The sequence below is a fragment of the Aspergillus fischeri genome, genomic scaffold (genome assembly GCF_000149645.3).
Source record: "Aspergillus fischeri NRRL 181 1099437636245 genomic scaffold, whole genome shotgun sequence".
In the NCBI taxonomy this organism is placed as follows: domain Eukaryota; kingdom Fungi; phylum Ascomycota; class Eurotiomycetes; order Eurotiales; family Aspergillaceae; genus Aspergillus; species Aspergillus fischeri.
The window spans coordinates 1144935-1163827 of record NW_001509773.1 but is presented as its reverse complement, the minus strand read 5'-3'; the positions used below and the strand labels follow the sequence as shown (position 1 = coordinate 1163827).

General features: G+C 50.3%; 2 protein-coding genes across 2 annotated transcripts, besides 3 other annotated features; both read left to right on the top strand.

Annotated features, from left to right (window-relative positions):
• Positions 1 to 1100: 1100 nt before the first annotated feature.
• Positions 1101 to 4665, top strand: NFIA_105320 (peroxidase/cytochrome P450 family protein; the record flags this gene model as incomplete). The annotated part of the gene is made up of 7 exons (XM_001266940.1): positions 1101 to 1367; positions 1427 to 1524; positions 1581 to 1629; positions 1681 to 1873; positions 1925 to 4103; positions 4152 to 4278; positions 4339 to 4665. 7 exons carry the CDS (start codon positions 1101 to 1103, stop codon positions 4663 to 4665), a joined length of 3240 nt encoding a protein of 1079 aa, XP_001266941.1.
• A 1121-nt stretch (positions 4666 to 5786) lies between these two features.
• Positions 5787 to 18322, top strand: tom1 (E3 ubiquitin-protein ligase TOM1; the record flags this gene model as incomplete). The annotated part of the gene is made up of 7 exons (XM_001266939.1): positions 5787 to 5834; positions 5908 to 9784; positions 9865 to 13695; positions 13748 to 13828; positions 13909 to 17754; positions 17825 to 18169; positions 18228 to 18322. The coding sequence occupies 7 exons, from the start codon at positions 5787 to 5789 to the stop codon at positions 18320 to 18322; spliced, it is 12123 nt and encodes a 4040-aa protein (XP_001266940.1).
• Positions 13329 to 13399: a microsatellite.
• Positions 13330 to 13363: a microsatellite.
• Positions 13860 to 13885: a microsatellite.
• Positions 18323 to 18893: the final 571 nt, after the last annotated feature.

The following is an 18893-nucleotide window of genomic DNA, read 5'->3' as shown; positions in this document are numbered from 1 at the left end:
GAATGTAGAAACTGTTATTTCCATCTATCCAGAAGAAACTGTCGCCTTGATACAGCGTTCGTGATTGGAAATCATGAGCAGCCTATCGGCTGCGTCACGACTCAAGAGCGGCCGGGGATCGGGATCTGGAATCTTGAATTGACCTATGAACGTCTGACAATATGATTGCGCATTTGCCAACCAAGGTGTTGGTAGACTGGTAACCCACCATTCGCAGATCAACCGGGTTGTCTTTCCTCGATGAGACATGTTCTCAGCTTTGTAAGAACTCCAGCAGCAGTAGTTGACGGAACTGGTCAACTCCTCGCGGGATCTTCATCATTTGACGAACGAACGCTATCATGAATTCAGGATATATTGCATTTGATGTGGACTGCATATGCATCCTTCATAGGAGTATGCTCCATGCTTTACTGATAACTATTTAATTATCTAGTTTTTCAGCTCCCCACACCGTTGCCATCAGCCATGTTCTGGCCTGTTTCTCAGCCATGGGCAATGTCCCCAGCTGACAGCCAAACTAAGTTGGTCTTATTGTGCATGCACGAATCAAATGGCCATATCGCGCACACTCGCCTGTGGGGCATTCTTCGCCCGGAGCGATGGCTGTGGTGGTGATGATGGGTATGGGGATGATTATTGCTGACTCCGTCGGCATGGGCAAAGCTCCTTCAGCCGCACTCGTTTCTCGCTGCTGCAGCCGCATGAGGTACTCCAATGTCCAGGCGCAATTATTCGTACTTAATGGGACGTTGGTCCCGAGAGGCCTCGTTTTCTTTCTCGATTTCCTTCCAGCCCACTGGCCCACCGATGGTTCCTAATCGCTAAGCAAAGCTATTGCCTCTGTATCCTTGTTTGGCTGTACTATTTGTATATCTAGTGTGATTTCGCTTTGCATGCCACATATATCCTCGAATCTGATATTTAGCAAATTGGTGAGTCGCGATGATGTCCCACAAGCACAGCGCATGGTGGATGTATCGGATGCTGCAGGCCTCTTATATGCCTGTCCTTCTCGCAAAGGTGCCCAGTGCTGATGTGACTTAGTAGTGCATTTGTATTTCAACCCAACCACTTTTGTTTTGCACACTATATCCGCCATGTCTGAGAAGCAAACCGGTTCAGCCAATGGTGGACTTGGAAAGACCCTGGCTCAGCTCGAGCAGGTTGTCTCAGCGTCGCTGCGGCCTCTGCCTAGCCAAACAGGCGATGGCACCTATGTCACGGAGCAAGTGAAGACAGGCATTCTCAAAGATCTTCCCCACGTTGACCTGGGCGATCTGAAGACTCTCGTGGATGTCTCGAAGAGTGCCTTGACAGGAGAGGCTTTGGACGACAGGAAGTATATCATGGAGCGAGTTGTCCAGGTCAGTTCATCCGCGCATGTTAATGGCGAATTGGATTATTGATTCTGACTACATGCTAGCTCGCCGCTGGCTTACCCTCAACGTCCCAGATTGGTAAAGAATTGACGAATACCTTTTTGACCACTCTGTGGAATGACTTGGAGCACCCACCAATCTCGTATGTGGATTTTCATGAAGTAACCTTCTCTGACTTACTTCTGACCGCACGAGCAGCTATCTTGGCCGTGATGCAATGTACCGAAGAGCGGATGGCTCTGGCAATGTAGGGCTCAATGACATCTGCTGTTAGAATGCTTGCTGACCGCTGGAACAGAACGTGCTTTGGCCACATATTGGTGCGGCTGGGACTCCGTATGCAAGATCTGTACGGCCCAAAACCACGCAGTCTCCGAACCTACCAGATCCCGAAACTCTTTTTGATTGCCTTTTAGCACGAAAAGAGTACAAAGAACATCCCAATAAAATATCTAGTGTATTGTTCTACATTGCATCCATCATTATCCATGGTAAGTCTTGGCAAATGAAGGGCCAACAATGGGACTGACAAATATACCCAGATCTATTCCAGACGGATCGTAAAGATCCAGCAATCAGCCTCACTTCTTCGTACTTGGATCTATCACCTTTGTATGGCAACAATCAAGAAGAACAGAACCGCGTCAGGACGTTCAAGGACGGTAAGCTCAAGCCAGACTGTTTCTCAACAAAACGCGTTCTGGGATTCCCTCCGGGCGTTGGCGTAGTCTTGATGATGTTCAATCGTTTCCATAACTACGTGGTTGAGAAGCTTGCAATGATCAACGAGGGAGGCCGGTTTACAAAGCCGCAAGAGTCCGACACCGCAGCATATGCGAAATATGACAACGATCTTTTCCAAACCGGTCGACTTGTGACATGCGGTCTCTACGTCAACATCATTCTGAAGGATTATGTTCGCACTATTTTGAATATTAACAGAACAAACAGCATCTGGAGCTTGGACCCCCGCTCTGAAATGAAGGACGGATTACTTGGCAGCGCAGCTGCTCGAGCGACTGGTAATCAAGTTGCTGCTGAGTTTAACCTTGTGTACCGCTGGCATTCTTGTATCTCCCAGCGAGATCAAAAATGGACTGAAGATATGTACCAAGAATTGTTCCCTGGGCAGGATCCCAGCAACATCTCCCTGCAGGACTTCTTGCGAGGACTTGGTCGATGGGAGGCTAAGCTACCAGAAGAGCCTCAGGAGCGTCCGTTTGCTGGACTGCAGCGCAAGGCAGATGGGTCGTATGACGACGATGATTTAGTCAAAATTTTCGAGGAAAGCGTTGAGGACTGCGCGGGTGCTTTCGGTGCCTTGCATGTTCCCACCGTCTTCAGGAGCATCGAGGCGCTTGGGATTCAACAAGCCCGCTCCTGGAATCTGGCTACCCTGAACGAATTCAGGAAATACTTCAATTTGGCTCCCTATAAGACTTTTGAAGAGATTAACCCGGATCCACACGTCGCAGACCAGCTCAAGCGACTCTACGACCATCCTGATCGAGTTGAGATATACCCTGGTATCATTGTGGAAGACGCGAAAGAGTCAATGGCTCCTGGTAGTGGACTATGTACCAACTTTACGATTTCTAGAGCCATTCTGTCGGACGCCGTCGCTTTGGTTCGTGGTGACCGCTTTCACACCGTCGACTTCACACCGAAACATCTCACAAACTGGGCGTACAGTGAGATTCAGCCTCAGGATTCGGTTGACCAGACCCATGTCTTCTACAAACTTGTCTTGCGAGCTTTTCCGAACCACTTCAGGGGCGATTCGATCTATGCTCACTTCCCCCTTGTCGTACCATCCGAGAACAAGAAGATTCTGACCGAACTTGGAACCGCTGATAAATATAGCTGGGATCGCCCCAACTATACGCCCCCGCCCCAGTTCATCAACTCCCATTCAGCCTGCATGTCCATACTGTCGGACCAGGAGACATTCAAGGTTACTTGGGGTAGCAAGATTGAGTTTCTCATGCGCCACAATAATCAGCCTTACGGCAGAGACTTCATGCTATCCGGTGACAGGACCCCGAACGCCATGTCACGTCAAATGATGGGCAAGGCCCTCTATCGTGATAAATGGGAAACTGAAGTGAAGAAGTTCTATGAGAATATTACTTTGAAGCTGCTGCACAGGTACTCTTACAAGCTTGCTGGTGTCAACCAAGTTGATATCGTCCGCGATATTGCAAACCTGGCGCAGGTTCACTTCTGTGCTTCCGTATTTTCGCTACCATTGAAAACCGAATCCAATCCCCGAGGCATCTTCACTGAGTCGGAGTTGTACCAAATCATGGCGGTCGTATTCACTGCCATCTTTTACGATGCAGATGTTGGGAAGTCTTTCGAGCTTAACCAAGGGGCTCGGGGCGTGACGCAACAGCTTGGCCAGCTCACGCTGGCTAACGTTGAGCTCATCGAGAAGACAGGTTTCATTGCCAGTCTTGTCAATAGTCTGCATCGGCACGATGTCCTCAGCGAATATGGTGTCCATATGATTCAGCGCCTGCTTGACAGCGGGATGCCAGCGCCTGAAATCGTTTGGACACACGTTCTGCCAACTGCTGGGGGAATGGTAGCCAACCAAGCACAGCTTTTCTCCCAGTCTCTTGACTATTACCTCTCAGAAGAGGGCTCAGTTCACTTGCCCGAGATCAATCGGCTGGCCAAGGAAGACACCCCTGAAGCCGACGATCTACTGTTGCGATAGTGAGTATTATCAAATTCATGTCGTCCTTCTTTACTAACACTTCATAGCTTCATGGAAGGTGCCCGGATACGGTCGTCGGTTGCCTTGCCGCGAGTTGTTGCAAAACCCACAGTTGTCGAGGACAACGGCCAGAAGATCACCCTGAAACAAGGCCAGCATATTATTTGTAACTTGGTGAGTAATCCACGAATCAAAATTTACAATTGGCGATCATTCTGCTGACGATATACTCAGGTTTCGGCTTCCATGGACCCTGTCAGTTTTCCCGAGCCCGACAAGGTTAAACTCGACCGCGACATGAACCTATACGCTCATTTCGGTTTTGGGCCCCACCAGTGTCTCGGGCTTGGTCTTTGTAAAACCGCGCTTACGACCATGCTAAAGGTCATTGGACGGCTGGATAACCTTCGCCGGGCGCCTGGCGGACAAGGCCACCTGAAGAAGCTTTCAGGTCCTGGTGGGATTGCCATGTACATGACTGCGGACCAGACTGGCTTTTTCCCCTTCCCAACGACGATGAAGATTCAGTGGGATGGCGATTTGCCAGAATTAAAGGAGTGATCGAGGTGGTGGATCAAAATTGGATCCCATATTGACTGACGCAGCTCGCTGGAAGGACTTGTTATATTGGACATAAATTGGCGTTGCTCAATGTACCTGTGTAAATACATAAGTTAAATAGCAATTTACACCGCGTCGATCTGCTTATCTAGGCGGATTGAAGTAGCATTTGAAGCGTTCGATTTCAACAGTAGATGTTAGGCACCAACTAGGTACGGCTTCCTGACCGCGAAGGAGTAGCAAAGAAGGTAGCTGCAATGATAGATGTCGGTTGCTGGCTTCCTGGGGAAGGGAAAATGGGATCAAGCATCAAGATCGAATACGGACTTGGCCGGAAATACCCTAGGAAGGTCTTGATGCAGTTATACCTGCCTGACATCATACGGGAGGAGATAGACTTCAATTTTCCAGATGAAAGTAGCAAGAACCTAATGAATAATCGGGCTATGAGGGACATTATCCAATTTCTTGATGCCTCATGCATGCATGAATGCTGGGTGTTTTGAGACTTTTCTAGGGTGTAGTCTGCATCAGTGAATGAGTTGTTCGGTGGGGAACAACACCCGCTCCGGGCTGTTCTCTGCTTTGCAACAGAAGAGCAGCAGAGCTCCATCATCTGGATAATTTCACGAACCTTCCAAACTTCAACACATCCTTCCTTTGACCTTTTTGTACCACCTCCTATCATCCTGTCTCAGCTTTGGAGTGTCTCTCAATACTATCTCACTCCTTCTTGACCGATTAGGTTGCTAGAGTCTCAGGGAAACGGCCTGCACTTTGTTTCTCTGAACTTTTAACGCCTATCGATACTTCCAAAGCTGCAACAGAACCCATCATCTCACTTCACCTCTCTCACCCGTCCCAAACTTTTTACTCCGGGGAAAAAGACTCTTTTACTCCGTATTAATTCCCTCCTCCTCTAATACACATTACTTCTATCCTAGTCCCACTCCGTTCGTTGGGCTTTTGCTGAGGAAGGAGAAGACCCGAAACGTCATAAGGCTCCTCCGCGACGGTCTGCGCGACTTGGGTCTTCACGACCTCCCCACCCTCACCAGGAGGAGCAAACAGCGGGTGAAGCGAACCTCCTCATGAGTTGCTGTCTACTTTAAAACATCATCATGGGGAGAATTAAGAAGGTGGCCAGCCAAAAGCATGAGGCGACAATTGTAAGTTCATTCACCCCGCTCGATCTCCAGCTCTGGAATGCAGGCTGACTGAAAATTTTCTTTCCTGTTTCAGTCACCATACTTGACAGAGTTCGTAGCTCGTGCCACGACTATCTCCGTACCAGAGCTGCCCTTACACCTCAATACCTTTTCTCGCTTATGGCCGTTTCCCAGAGGTGATCTGTATCACTGGATCAATGTTTTGAACCGCTTTGACGATATCCTCGCATCCGTCATCGAGAAGTATGCTCTCAACGCCGGCCCGCAGACCAAGCCTTTTGGCAGATATGTTTTGATCGACGCATACACGAGCTCCGATGGTCAATCCAGTTCTGAGGATGCAGATTCCAAACTGAATGCCTTGGGATACGGCCCGGAGGGCGATAGGGAACTCGTGGAAGCGATTCTTGATTTCTCCAGGCTTCTGTTAGAGAAATGCGGAAATCGTAGCTTGTATAACAGCAGCGAGCGCTTAGGGGAGCTTCTGAACACCACTTCACTCTCTCTTCTTCAGTCTACCCTCCGGTTGGCTCTTTGCCTGGCACAAAGATACCATTCTCGTCAGCGTGGCGGTTCCCATCTTCAGCAGAGCTTATTGGCAGCTCACTATAACATCGACCTAGAGAAGCTGCAGAAGATTGCCGCACCTTTTCCCCGCCCTTACACGTCCGGCAAGGCGCCTGTTCCCTTTACTGCCGGGACCAATGGAAAGGAGAAAGGAGCTCATACCAGACATAATGCTAATGATTTGATCTCGATTACTCGCGAATCTGACACCTGGGATGAGTGGGGTCATGTGCGCTTGATCTACTATCCTTCGGCCCCGGCTGAACCTGCCAAGTTGGCATCGGAGAATGCGCAGGTTGGACTGCCGTCACAACCTCCCACTACACCGACGCCTCTTCGGAGAAGTCACACCCATCCTACTCCTCAGATCGGTCGTACGACAGTTGTGGAAGATTCACCAGGTTCCATCACCAATTCCCCCTCCGGAAAACCTGAGGAAGCGTTGCGCGGAGGCAGAGTTCTTGACATCCCTTACTCCAGGGTGTCGGCATCAAAAGCTGAAGATCTTCTGGCTGCGCATTTGGATGAGCTGCCGGATGAGTCGAAGTACGAACTACTTCACAGAATCCGTACCGCCCAGGGTGTGGCCACATCCAAATTCACTCGAGAGCAGATTCTTGCTATCCGAATTCTTGCAGTTACCAACTTAGCTTATGTCTATCCTGAGTCACTGTTCCAGCAGAGGATTCTGCAGTATGATAACGAACAACCGAAACGCCTTCAGCTTGCCTACCAGTTGGGCGAGCTAGTTCATCTCGGTGCAAGCGGCGATCTTCCGGTTTCCCGTACTCTGCAGACCTTGGGTCTAAACGCCCTTGATGCTTTAGCAAAGCACAAGTCACGAGCTATTGACGTTTGTGCCGCACTGAGCGTCAATGTCAATCATGGGGTTCTCATGTTCTTGACTCGAAAAGCTGTTAACGAGCTAGCATCGGACGAAAGTGACAAGGATGAAGCCTACCAGGATGAATGGCGGGATGCTCTACTTGCTCTTCTGCGTACGCTTCCTGGTTCAAGCACTCGAACTCCGGAAACTCTTGTTTCAGCTGGGTTGATACCGATGTTTGTTGATATCCTGAATCTTCGCACTGAGAAGGCTCGCCGCGTCTATTCACGTGTCATGGAATTTCTCGATACCTTTGTTCATGCGGTCCGTGATGCTCTCGCGACGCTCACGAATGCGAAGGGCTTCGACGCTATTTCAGACCTTATTGACTACGAAACCAAGACGTCTTTTGAGAATGTCTCCAGGGGTGCTGGACTTCCCCCGCAGCACAAAACCCCGTCGATCGACTATCAGATTCCATATTTCCAACAACAAGCCCTTCGATGGATGTTCCGCTTCGTCAACCACATCATGCAACACAATGGCGGTGGCTTTGATAGAGTTCTACGGAATTTGATTGACTCGCCTCAATTGCTGACCTCCCTCCGGCTCGTATTCGAGAATGCTCGGGTGTTCGGATCACATGTTTGGAGCAACGCCGTTAACATTCTGAGTAGCTTCATTCACAATGAACCTACCAGTTATGCGGTCATTGCCGAAGCAGGATTGAGCAAGAGTTTCCTGGAAGCCGTGACTTCATCTGAGCTCAAGACTGCAGAGAAACCCCCGGTTGTCGAGACGGAGAGTGCTGCACCTGAGACCCAGCGTGGTGACCAATCAACCCCTCTGCCATCTGATGCCTTGAGTGGTCCGTCGCCACATGGCGAGCAGAAAGACCGAGAATACAACATGGCTAGATCAAAGGATGCGCGTCTCGCCCCTGGGATCATGCCTGCTGCAGAAGCACTGTCTTGCATACCCTCTGCGTTTGGAGCCATATGTCTCAATTCATCTGGTCTTGAGCTCTTCCAGTCTTCGAACGCGTTGGAAAGCTTTTTTGAGATCTTTGAAAATCCCCAGCACGTAAAGTGTCTAAAGGATGACCACAATCTCGTCCGGTCATTGGGCACCACTTTCGACGAACTGGTGAGGCATCATCCAGCACTGAAAGCGTCGATCATGACCGCTATCATTGTGATGGTAGCACGCGTCGGTCTGCTATGCAAGAGCAAGGCTTGGGCACATGGCATGGGAACGAAGATGTGGGTGGAAGGTCCTCAAGGAAAGCCTCAGATTTCTGGCGATTACGATGTGCTGGCCCTCGAGATCGGTGCCGCAATGGACGCATCCCTGGATGATTTTCGAAACCTTGGAGTGCGAGAATTAACTTCCAACACCCTTCCTAACGGTGGAAAACTCAACCTAGGGGATCTGACTCAACTTCTCCCATCTTCCCCAGAATATGCAGAGCCTCAGGACGTGGATGCGGCTGGCCTCTCAGTTACAGATTACGTCTACCCTGTTGTACGATTCCTCGGCGCTTTCTTTGAAAACCAAGCCAATTGCTCGTCTTTCATCGAATCCGGGGCTGTTGAATTCGTTTTGGATTTCGCAACCCTGCAGAGTCTTCCATTCGACTTTCACAATTCAGATGCAAATCAGGAGCTCACGGTACTGGTGCATATGTTGGCGGAAACCAAACCGCACCTGGTCTTGCCATCCCTTGTCACGCGAGCGGAGACTGCTGTCAACAACCTTTCTGGCTTCTGGTCTGAACCGAAGGATTCGGGTTTCTTTACACCTCTGATTAAACCAGCCACCGAGAAGTCATCCGAGGAGAAAGGCAAGGAGACCTTGGACATCGCGAAGACCAATGGAACCTACTTTGCAAAGCATATGGCTGCCACTCTTGTTCTTACAGATTTGCTTCGTGAAATTTTCTCCATGCCTTTGTATCAGACCCGCCCTAGCCAACACACTTCTGCTTTTGCTCAAGTCAACCTAGCCGATCGATACTGCGTCCTCGTCTCCGCTCTGGGAAGTTTGCATGCTGCTTGCGTTTGGGAGGAGATTCTTCTCGAAAAGAATATTCCTGCCACGTGGGACCAGGCTACAAAAGCACAAGCAGCTAGCTCGGACAAGCCCAACGAAGGGACTGAGCAACCTACTGCGGAAGGTAGCACTGCTGAATCTGCGCCAGAAGGCTCAGCAAACCGTGGACCCGAACTGCAAGGCGCTGTGCAGCAGTCCAACGATACCGCCACCAAGGTACCAGAGGGTGGTGCAGCTTTCAAGAATGTGCAGGCACTCCGCTATCTCCTTAGTTCCCTGCCTTCTTCGATCACCGGTTTCTTCCACAACTTAGGGCTCGGTCTGATAGGAAAGCGGCGGGTAGACTCATATCAGAGACAGAATGCGGCCTTGGTAGCGGACGCCATTGCCGGGGCTGTGCTTAATCAATTACAGTTTACTCCTCCGAACTCAAGCGACATTCCCAAGCACCGATTCGCCTACCTTATTGTCATCCTCTCGTCGTTTTCGCATCTGCTTTATGAAGGTAAGTTGCTCTAACTTTCCTACTCGCAGATTTGCGAGCTCTAAACGGTCGCCCTGATACTAATTTATTTGTGGTAACAGCTACAGCCGAACGTCCACATTCGCACTATCTCACCCTTGTTCTATTCGCATTCAAGAAAAGACACGGGTTGAAAGTCATGAAAGAGATCTGCGATGTCTTCATGCGAGAGGTCAAGGCTCTCACGCCGCCTGAGTCCGTTTCCGAGTCCGAGAATGATGTTTCCGCACGACTTACATCTGCTTATGGAGGCATCAAGATCATTCTCTCTTTCTTCGCGGAGTTGGCCTCGGGCAAAAACATTGTTGATTCCAGCCAGACACAGGCCATTACTACTGGTGATCGGGATCGAGATCGGCCAGACTATTTTCAACCCGGCCAATTTTTGGTCGATCTCCGGATGGAAATATTGCCAATGGCTCGAGAATCGTGGAATTCCGACTTTGCAACTCAGTCGTCAAGCTCTGTGGTCAAATGTCTAGTCGACATCCTTCGTTCATCGCTGGACGGCGAATATGAGACTGGAGCTGCTCGTCGCTCCGACACTCCGCCTCTGCTAGCAGAAGCGACAAGGAAGACGGTTGTAGTCAATAAGGATCGCGTCACTCACTTACACGAAGAAAAAGGATTCGACAAAGATCTGGCTACCGAAGCTCTTTATCGCTGCAACAACGTATACCTCGCTGCTGAAGAGTACTGCAAGGCACAGAAGCGGTTGCGAGCTCCACCGAGAGTCCCACCAAACCCGGAAGATATCGATTCTGCTGGTGGCGAGACGTCAGAAGATACCGCTCTTGGTGACGCACCGCCTTTCAATAGCGGATTCTTGGAACGTTCCACTCTCGCCATGCTCCTTGCTCAGGCATCCGGACGGTCAACTGATGACGGTTCTCGTCAGCAGCAAGACCAGGACAGACCCGATAATGAGCTTGGCAATGGGACTGAGTTCCTGGCCAGAGCGTTGACTCAAATTCTCAATGATGAGCAGAGCGTGGCTGGCGAGGATCGTGATATGTCCTCGCATAGAAATGCTCGCAACGCCGATGCCTCAGGAAACTCATCTGAGAGCTCAAACCAGGCAGGAACAGCCTCCTCAGGGCAACCTACAGAACAGTCCTCAAGACGACGTGAGCTCACTACGGTTGAAGACTTGGACGGGGAACGTGAAAAGGTTCGCTCAAATCTGATCGAGCGTTGCTTGGATGTACTGAATGAGCACCATGACGTGTCCTTCGAGTTATCAGACCTCATCGCGTCCGCGACAAAGAAGCACAGTGACCCCGAGAGCTTCCGCGGAGAGGTCGGTGAGATCCTTGTTCAGTCTTTGGTCTCGTTGCAGATGGAAAACTTCCAAGTTGCCGGTAAAAAGGTAGCAGCTTATGCCCACTTGCTTGCCTTGGTTTTGCAAGACAAAGACATGTATACTGCTACACTGGACGAACTGAAGGAATGTTTCACAACCTTCCTTGGGTTCATCAAAGTCTCTCCAGAAAAGTCAGCGGACGAGTCTTTCCCTTGGATTGGGCATGTGTTGCTTATCCTGGAGAAGCTGCTTTCGGATGATGCGCAGCCGCCTCAAATTCGTTGGAATCTGCCCGACAGCGACAGCTCGACTCCTGATGACGCAGGACCGGCGCAGCTTGAGGAGCCTCTGGTTACCCTGGATCAGAAGACTCAACTTTATGAAGCCATAGTCGAAATCTTACCTAGGGTTGGGAAGGATGACACGTTAGCTCTTTCTGTATGTCGAATTCTCGTCATTCTCACCCGGAGTCGCAGCATAGCTGTCAGACTTGGGGAGAAGCGAAGCTTGCAGCGCCTCTTCGTTATGGTTAAGCAACTGTCAAGTTCTACGAACGAGAAACTTCAAAGCGCTTTTATGTTGATCCTGCGACATATCGTCGAAGACGAGGACACCATTCGTCAGATCATGAGGAGCGAGATTGTGGCCAATTTCGAGTCGAAATCATCTCGTCAGATCGATACTACCGGTTACGTTCGACAGATGTACCATCTGGTCTTGAGGTCGCCGGAACTTTTCGTCGAAGTATCCAATGAGAAGCTGAAGTTGCAGCGGTACGATAACCGTCAACGCCCACAGATTCTTACTTTAAAATCGGACAAGACCAGCGGCTCACCAGGGCCCTCATCGGCTCGAGAAGGTGCTGAAAACATGAGCACTGGCAATAAAAGCGTCTCAAATGGTGCACCTTCGTTGGATGACAAAGAAAAGTGTAAAGCTGCGGATTTGAAGCCACCTGTGGTAGAGAACCCTGACGGCGTTATCCACTATCTACTGTCCGAGCTCTTGTCCTACAAGGATGTCGAAGACAAGGAACCCCCAGCTGAAGCCGGGGATGCAGCTGTAAACGATCAATCAGAAACTCAGACTGATATAGAAATGGCGACCGATGAACCCACCCCGTCCGTCTCCAGCGCCGAACTGGCGGGTGCGCGTACCTCCAAGAAACCGGAAAAGCCTCCATTTAAGGCGGATGAGCACCCTATCTACATTTACCGGTGTTTCCTCCTGCAATGCCTGACCGAACTGTTGTCTTCCTATAATCGCACAAAAGTCGAGTTCATAAATTTCTCGCGCAAGGCTGATCCCCTTGCAACGACGCCGTCGAAACCTCGGTCGGGCATTCTGAATTACCTGCTGAATGTTCTCGTGCCTGTGGGCACCATGGAGCATGACGAATCAGTTGCCTTCAAAAAGCGAAGTAACACTTCTGCTTGGACAATGCGGGTACTCGTCGCTCTGTGCACCAAAACCGGAGAGTTTGGAGGCACCGGAAGACGGCGCAATGATCAGACTGCGAATGAGGAAGATGAACCCGAGCTCGCTTTCGTAAGGCGCTTTGTCTTGGAGCACGCCCTACGGACATACAAGGAAGCGAATGCGTCTAATGAACAGCTGGATGTGAAATATTCCAGACTAATGTCGCTTGCGGACCTGTTCGACAAAATGCTCAGCGGGTATGCCTTCGTTTCGGGTGACACGACTTTCCCGTCGTCCACCAGGCAGCTCGCGAAGACCATGTATGAAAAGCATTTCATTGCCGCTTTGACCGCCTCGATTGCTGAGATTGACCTGAACTTCCCGGCATCCAAGCGGGTCATCAAGTATATCCTGCGTCCGCTGAACAAGCTTACACAAACTGCCGTCATCCTAAGTGAATCGTCGGATATCTCTACTCTTGGAGATACCGAGGAAGACGAAATCTCCTCGGCCACGTCTGTCTCTGATCTTGATGATGACCGGGAAGAGACTCCTGATCTTTTCCGCCATTCTACATTGGGAATGTTGGAGCCTCGCCATGAGGAGGAGACCAGCTCTGAAGAGTCAGAGGAGGAGGAAGACGATGAGATGTATGATGACGAGTACGGTGACGAGATGGATTATGATGAAGACATGCCTGAAGATGACGGCGAGGTGGTTAGCGACGAGGAGGACGAGATCGAGGGTGTCGGACCTATCGAAGGCCTTCCGGGTGACTCCGGCATGGATATTGAAGTCGTGATTGACGACGAAGACGACGAAGACGATGAAGAAGACGATGAGGAAGATGACGAGTCCGATATGGACGACGATGAGATCCTCGCTGGTGAGATAACCGGTGATCATGACAACGATAGCTTGGAGGAAGGTGACGAAGATGAATGGGAAAGCGAGGAAATGTCCGAAGATGACGAGGAAGCGGAAATCATGAATCAATTCGAGGATGAGCTAGCCGATATTCGGCAAGCAGACCGTCGCGGTGATAGCCAGCGTTTTGACGACTTGTTCCGTGTCTTGAACGAAGCCGCAGGAGGTGTCGAGGATCTTCAGGGCGATAGCCTCGGCGATGCTCATGATGATATGGTCGATGATGATCTGAATGATGACGACGGTCAGTGATCTGGTCGCCATAGGAATTATGCAAATTGCTGACAGCATTCTAGAGGATGACGAAATTGACGAGCTTGAGGAGGAATTAGAGGGCATTGATGAGGACGAAGGGTCATACCAAGGCTTCGACGATGGTACGATTACTCCAATTGCCCATCCATTGCTAAAAAAAAAAAAAAAAAAAGAAAAAATCACTGACATTATTATTTAATAGACGAAGATCTAATTGATCCGTGGGGTTGGGATGGCGACGAGCCTCCATTGCACCGCGGACATCACCAGCGATTCCGCGGTCCTCAACCGACCTGGGCTGCCGTTACCGGAATGGTGCCCAATCGCCATGGCATAGTTCCAATTCAGCCCTACCGATTCCACCGTACGCAAATCCCCGCTCGTGGTACCGACGACGGCACGAATCCTCTTCTTGTTCGAACCGACCGGGGTGCAGAAACTGCACAGCCTCGCTTGCCCGGCAATGAAGCTTTCACTGATTGGGTCCATGGCATGGAACCTGTCTCTACAGGACGCCTTGTTCCCATGGACAGCCCGGTAAGCTTCATGAACGCAATCATGCAGGCAATTTCCGGACAAGCGACTCCGGGCTTCGGCGTGATAACCCGTCCAGACGGGATACATGTCCACGTCGATAGGCGGGCTATTCTGCCAAACCGTAGTATTCAAGACATCTTCGGCCTTGGCAGACCACAGGCTCCTCCGGCTCGGACTCGCGACGATCCTTCTCAAGCCGTAAGCTTCGCTTTGGCCACCACTAGAAGTCGCTGGCAAGAGGAGGCTCGCATCCTGTTCAGCAGCACTTACGTCGAGAAGACACAGCGTGTCGTGAATTCTCTGCTGAAGATCCTTGTTCCGCCCGCAATTGAGGAAGAGAAGCAACGTGAAAAACAGATGGAAGAGGAGCGCAAGCGACGAGAGGAGGAGCGGGCCGAGCGTGAACGTCAAGAACGCATCGCTAGAGAGGAAGAGGAAAAGGAGCGTAAACGAAAGGAGGAGGAAGAAAACGCTCGACGTCAGCAAGAGAGGGAGCAGCAAGAGGCAGAGCGTCAAGCCGCAGGGATCGTCTCCGAGCCGATGGACGACGTTCAAGAAACAGCTATCGAAGAGGCTGCTGAACCATCAACCCAGGCTGAAGTTGGCCCGTCCGAGCCTGCTCGTCGAGTGCACACAACAATCCGCGGCCGTCAGCTTGATATTACCGGCATGGAAATAGATCCTGAGTATCTCGAGGCACTGCCTGAAGAACTCCGAGAAGAGGTTATCATGCAACAACTCGCGGAACAACGTTCGCAGGCCGCCGCAGCTGGCGAAGAGCCCAGCGAAATTAACCAGGAGTTCTTGGAGGCATTGCCTCCGGATATTCGCGAAGAACTTCTGCAGCAAGAAGCAGCTGACCGTCGCCGCCGAGAGCGCGAGAGCGCACGGAGGCAAGCGGCGGCTGCCAATGCCCCAGCTCACGCCGAAGATATGGACGCTGCCAGCTTCCTTGCTACCCTGGATCCTTCCTTGCGACAAGCTGTACTTGCGGACCAACCCGAGGAAATTCTTGCTACTTTAGGTCCGGAATTTGTCACTGAGGCACGCGCTTTGCCAGGAAGACGATTGGCTCAATTTGGCGATATTACCCGAGCTGATCATCGTCCTAGAAATGAACCAGCTGAGGATCAAGAGACCAAGAAGCCACAACGACGCCAGATTGTCCAAATGCTCGATAAAGCTGGCGTTGCTACTTTGCTCCGTCTGATGTTCATGCCTCTTCAAGGAAATGCGCGCCATCAGTTGAACGACATCCTTCACAACGTGTGTGAAAATCGTCAAAATCGCATTGAGGTCATTAGCCTCCTTCTGTCTATCCTCCAAGATGGGAGTGTAGACGTCCCGGCGATTGAACGCAGTTTCGCTCATCTTTCGCTGCGTGCAAAGCCTTCTTCGGTGCAAAAGACTCCTCAGTCCGTCAAGCGTAATATGGCTTTCCACACTTCATCGAGTGTCAGCAGCGAAGTTACTCCAATTATGGTTGTGCAGCAGTGCCTGGGCACTCTTTCTTTCTTATCCCAGTATAATCCCCACATTGCGTGGTTCTTCCTTACGGAGCATGATCCTGCTTCCACGTTGAAACTGAAGACATCCCGCAAAGGCAAAGGCAAGGAAATCAAGGCAAACAAATTTGCCATGAATGCTCTTCTCAATCTACTTGACCGCAGCTTGATCATGGAGAACCCGAACTGCATGGAACAGCTTTCTAGTCTACTGAATAGCATTACGCAGCCACTGACCTTACTTCTTCGTCGTGAGAAGGAAAAACAAGAAGAAGAAGAAGACAAAGGCAAAAAACCGGAGCAGGCGCAGGTGGCAGAACCAAGCGCTGACCAGGAGCCTGCAGTACAACCAAGCGAAACTACGGAACCGGCAGCTGGCACCGACGCAACCATGACTGATGCACCCGCCGCTACTGTTGAGGGTGCAGAGCCGCAAGCTGCTCAGACAACAGCACAAGAAGACGCTGCGCCGGTCGAGGCAGACAAGCCCGAGGCAACAAAGGAGACGGTGGAAGATGAGAAGCCGAAGAGGAAGACTATTGAACCTCCTGTTGTTCCTGATCAAAATCTTCGCTTGGTTGTCCACATTTTGGCTGCTCGAGAGTGCAACGGGAAGACTTTCAGAGAAACGCTGTCGACCATCAATAATCTTTCAGCTATTCCGGGCGCTAGGGACGTCATTGGCAACGAACTTGTCAACCAGGCCCTGAGTCTCTGCACCACGATTCTGACTGATTTGGACGAACTTCTATCTCATATCCACCAAGCCCGAACAGGCACAGACATGCAGGGCTTGGCTCTGGCGAAGTTTTCACCAGCCAGTTCGGACCAAGCCAAATTGTTGCGTGTCTTGACGGCACTCGACTATCTGTTCGATCCCAACCGTGCGGATAAGGTTAAGGCGCCTGAACCTGACTCTACGGCTAAGGAAGATGTCCTGCAAACGTTGTACGAGAGCTCGACTTTCGGACCTCTGTGGACTAAGCTCAGCGAATGCTTGACTGTCATCCGTCAAAAGGAAAATATGCTGAACGTGGCTACTATCCTCCTACCTTTGATTGAGGCGTTGATGGTTGTGTGCAAGAACACGACATTGAAAGACACCTCCATCGCTCGCAACAGCCGAGAACTGTCTGTGTCTACCACTTCGGCCGACGCCGGCTTGAATATGGAAGGCTTGTTTTTCAGATTCACGGAAGATCATCGCAAGATTTTGAACGAACTTGTTCGTCAGAATCCTAGACTGATGAGTGGGAGCTTTTCTCTGTTGGTCAAAAATCCCAAGGTCCTGGAGTTTGACAACAAGCGCAATTACTTTACTCGCAAGCTTCATTCTCGTGGTGCTGAGCCTCGCCACCCTCATCCGCCCCTTCAACTTTCTGTCAGGAGAGACCAAGTCTTCCTTGATTCTTTCAAGTCTCTGTACTTTAAGACGGCGGATGAACTGAAGTACGGCAAGTTGAACGTGCGCTTCCATGGTGAGGAAGGCGTCGATGCCGGAGGTGTGACCAGAGAATGGTTCCAGGTTCTTGCTCGTGGCATGTTCAATCCCAACTACGCCTTGTTCATCCCCGTTGCTGCTGATCGTACCACCTTCCATCCAAATCGCCTGAGTGGCGTCAACTCGGAGCACCTGATGTTTTTCAAGTTCATTGGGCGCATCATCGGCAAAGCTCTCTACGAAGGGCGCGTTCTCGACTGCCATTTCAGCCGAGCTGTCTACAAGTGCATTCTCGGCCGATCAGTCTCCATTAAGGACATGGAAACGCTTGACCTTGATTATTACAAGTCTTTGCTTTGGATGCTAGAGAACGATATTACCGACATCATCACTGAGACTTTTGCCGTAGAAACTGATGACTTTGGCGAGAAGCAGGTGATTGATCTCATTGAGAATGGCCGCAACATCCCGGTGACTCAGGAGAATAAGGAGGAATACGTTCAACGTGTGGTGGATTACCGTTTGGTCAAATCTGTGAAGGACCAGCTTGACAATTTCCTTAAAGGTATGCCGCTTTCCTTTCTTTCCTCTTTGCTCAATTCAATCATGACAACAAATACTCATTATTTTTATAGGCTTCCACGAAATCATTCCTCCTGACCTGATTTCCATCTTCAACGAACAAGAGCTTGAACTTCTTATCTCCGGTCTCCCCGAGATTGACGTGGACGACTGGAAAGCCAATACCGAGTATCATAACTATTCTGCCTCGTCACCGCAAATCCAGTGGTTCTGGCGTGCTGTCCGCTCGTTTGACAAAGAGGAACGTGCCAAACTCCTGCAGTTCGTTACAGGAACAAGCAAAGTGCCACTCAACGGTTTCAAGGAGCTTGAAGGCATGAACGGGGTCAGCAAGTTCAATATTCATCGCGACTATGGCAACAAGGATCGTCTTCCGAGCTCGCACACATGCTTCAACCGTAAGTCTTCGCTACGAAATTGAGATTATGGAAATCAATGACTAACTTGAGCAATCAGAACTTGATCTTCCAGAATATGACAGCTATGAGACTCTGAGACAGCGTCTGTATACTGCAATGACGGCTGGCAGTGATTATTTCGGATTCGCATAGACTGGCGGTTCTTCTTCTCATGCCCTCTTCGTCGAATGATGGTGGTTCTCTACAAGTTCATTTTTTTTCCTCTCTAATTCTCTCTGATGCTCGAGCATATGACGGCGTTCAAGATATTTTCTCCTTCCCTTTCTTTGCTCGTGTGTATTATTTGTTCTAGTCAAATCCTTCAGGACGGCACTGCAGGGGAAAACGACCTGAGACTCGGACGGTCTCTTATCAGGGCACTGGTTGAAGTGCAGGTCAACCAGATCTCTGTTAAGGGACAGAAAAGCCCATCTCTGGATGGTTATCCATGCGCTCTGTTACCTTTTTTTCCTAGTTGTTTTTCATGTATGTAGTTCCGGATATTTTAGAATAAACAAAAGCAGTTTCGTCCTACTCATTCACTGTAGTACTTGAAGTCTCTCCAAGTCTTTTCTGCGTAACGAGATTTTGTTCTGGTTTTTGGTCTCAGGATAGGATCAGTGCTTGTCATCAAACCCCTTCGAAAATATATACATGATCTTATCTCCCCTTATCTGGCGCTTATCGACCGCTATTATCAGGCGAATGGCGTAGCTCTCGCATT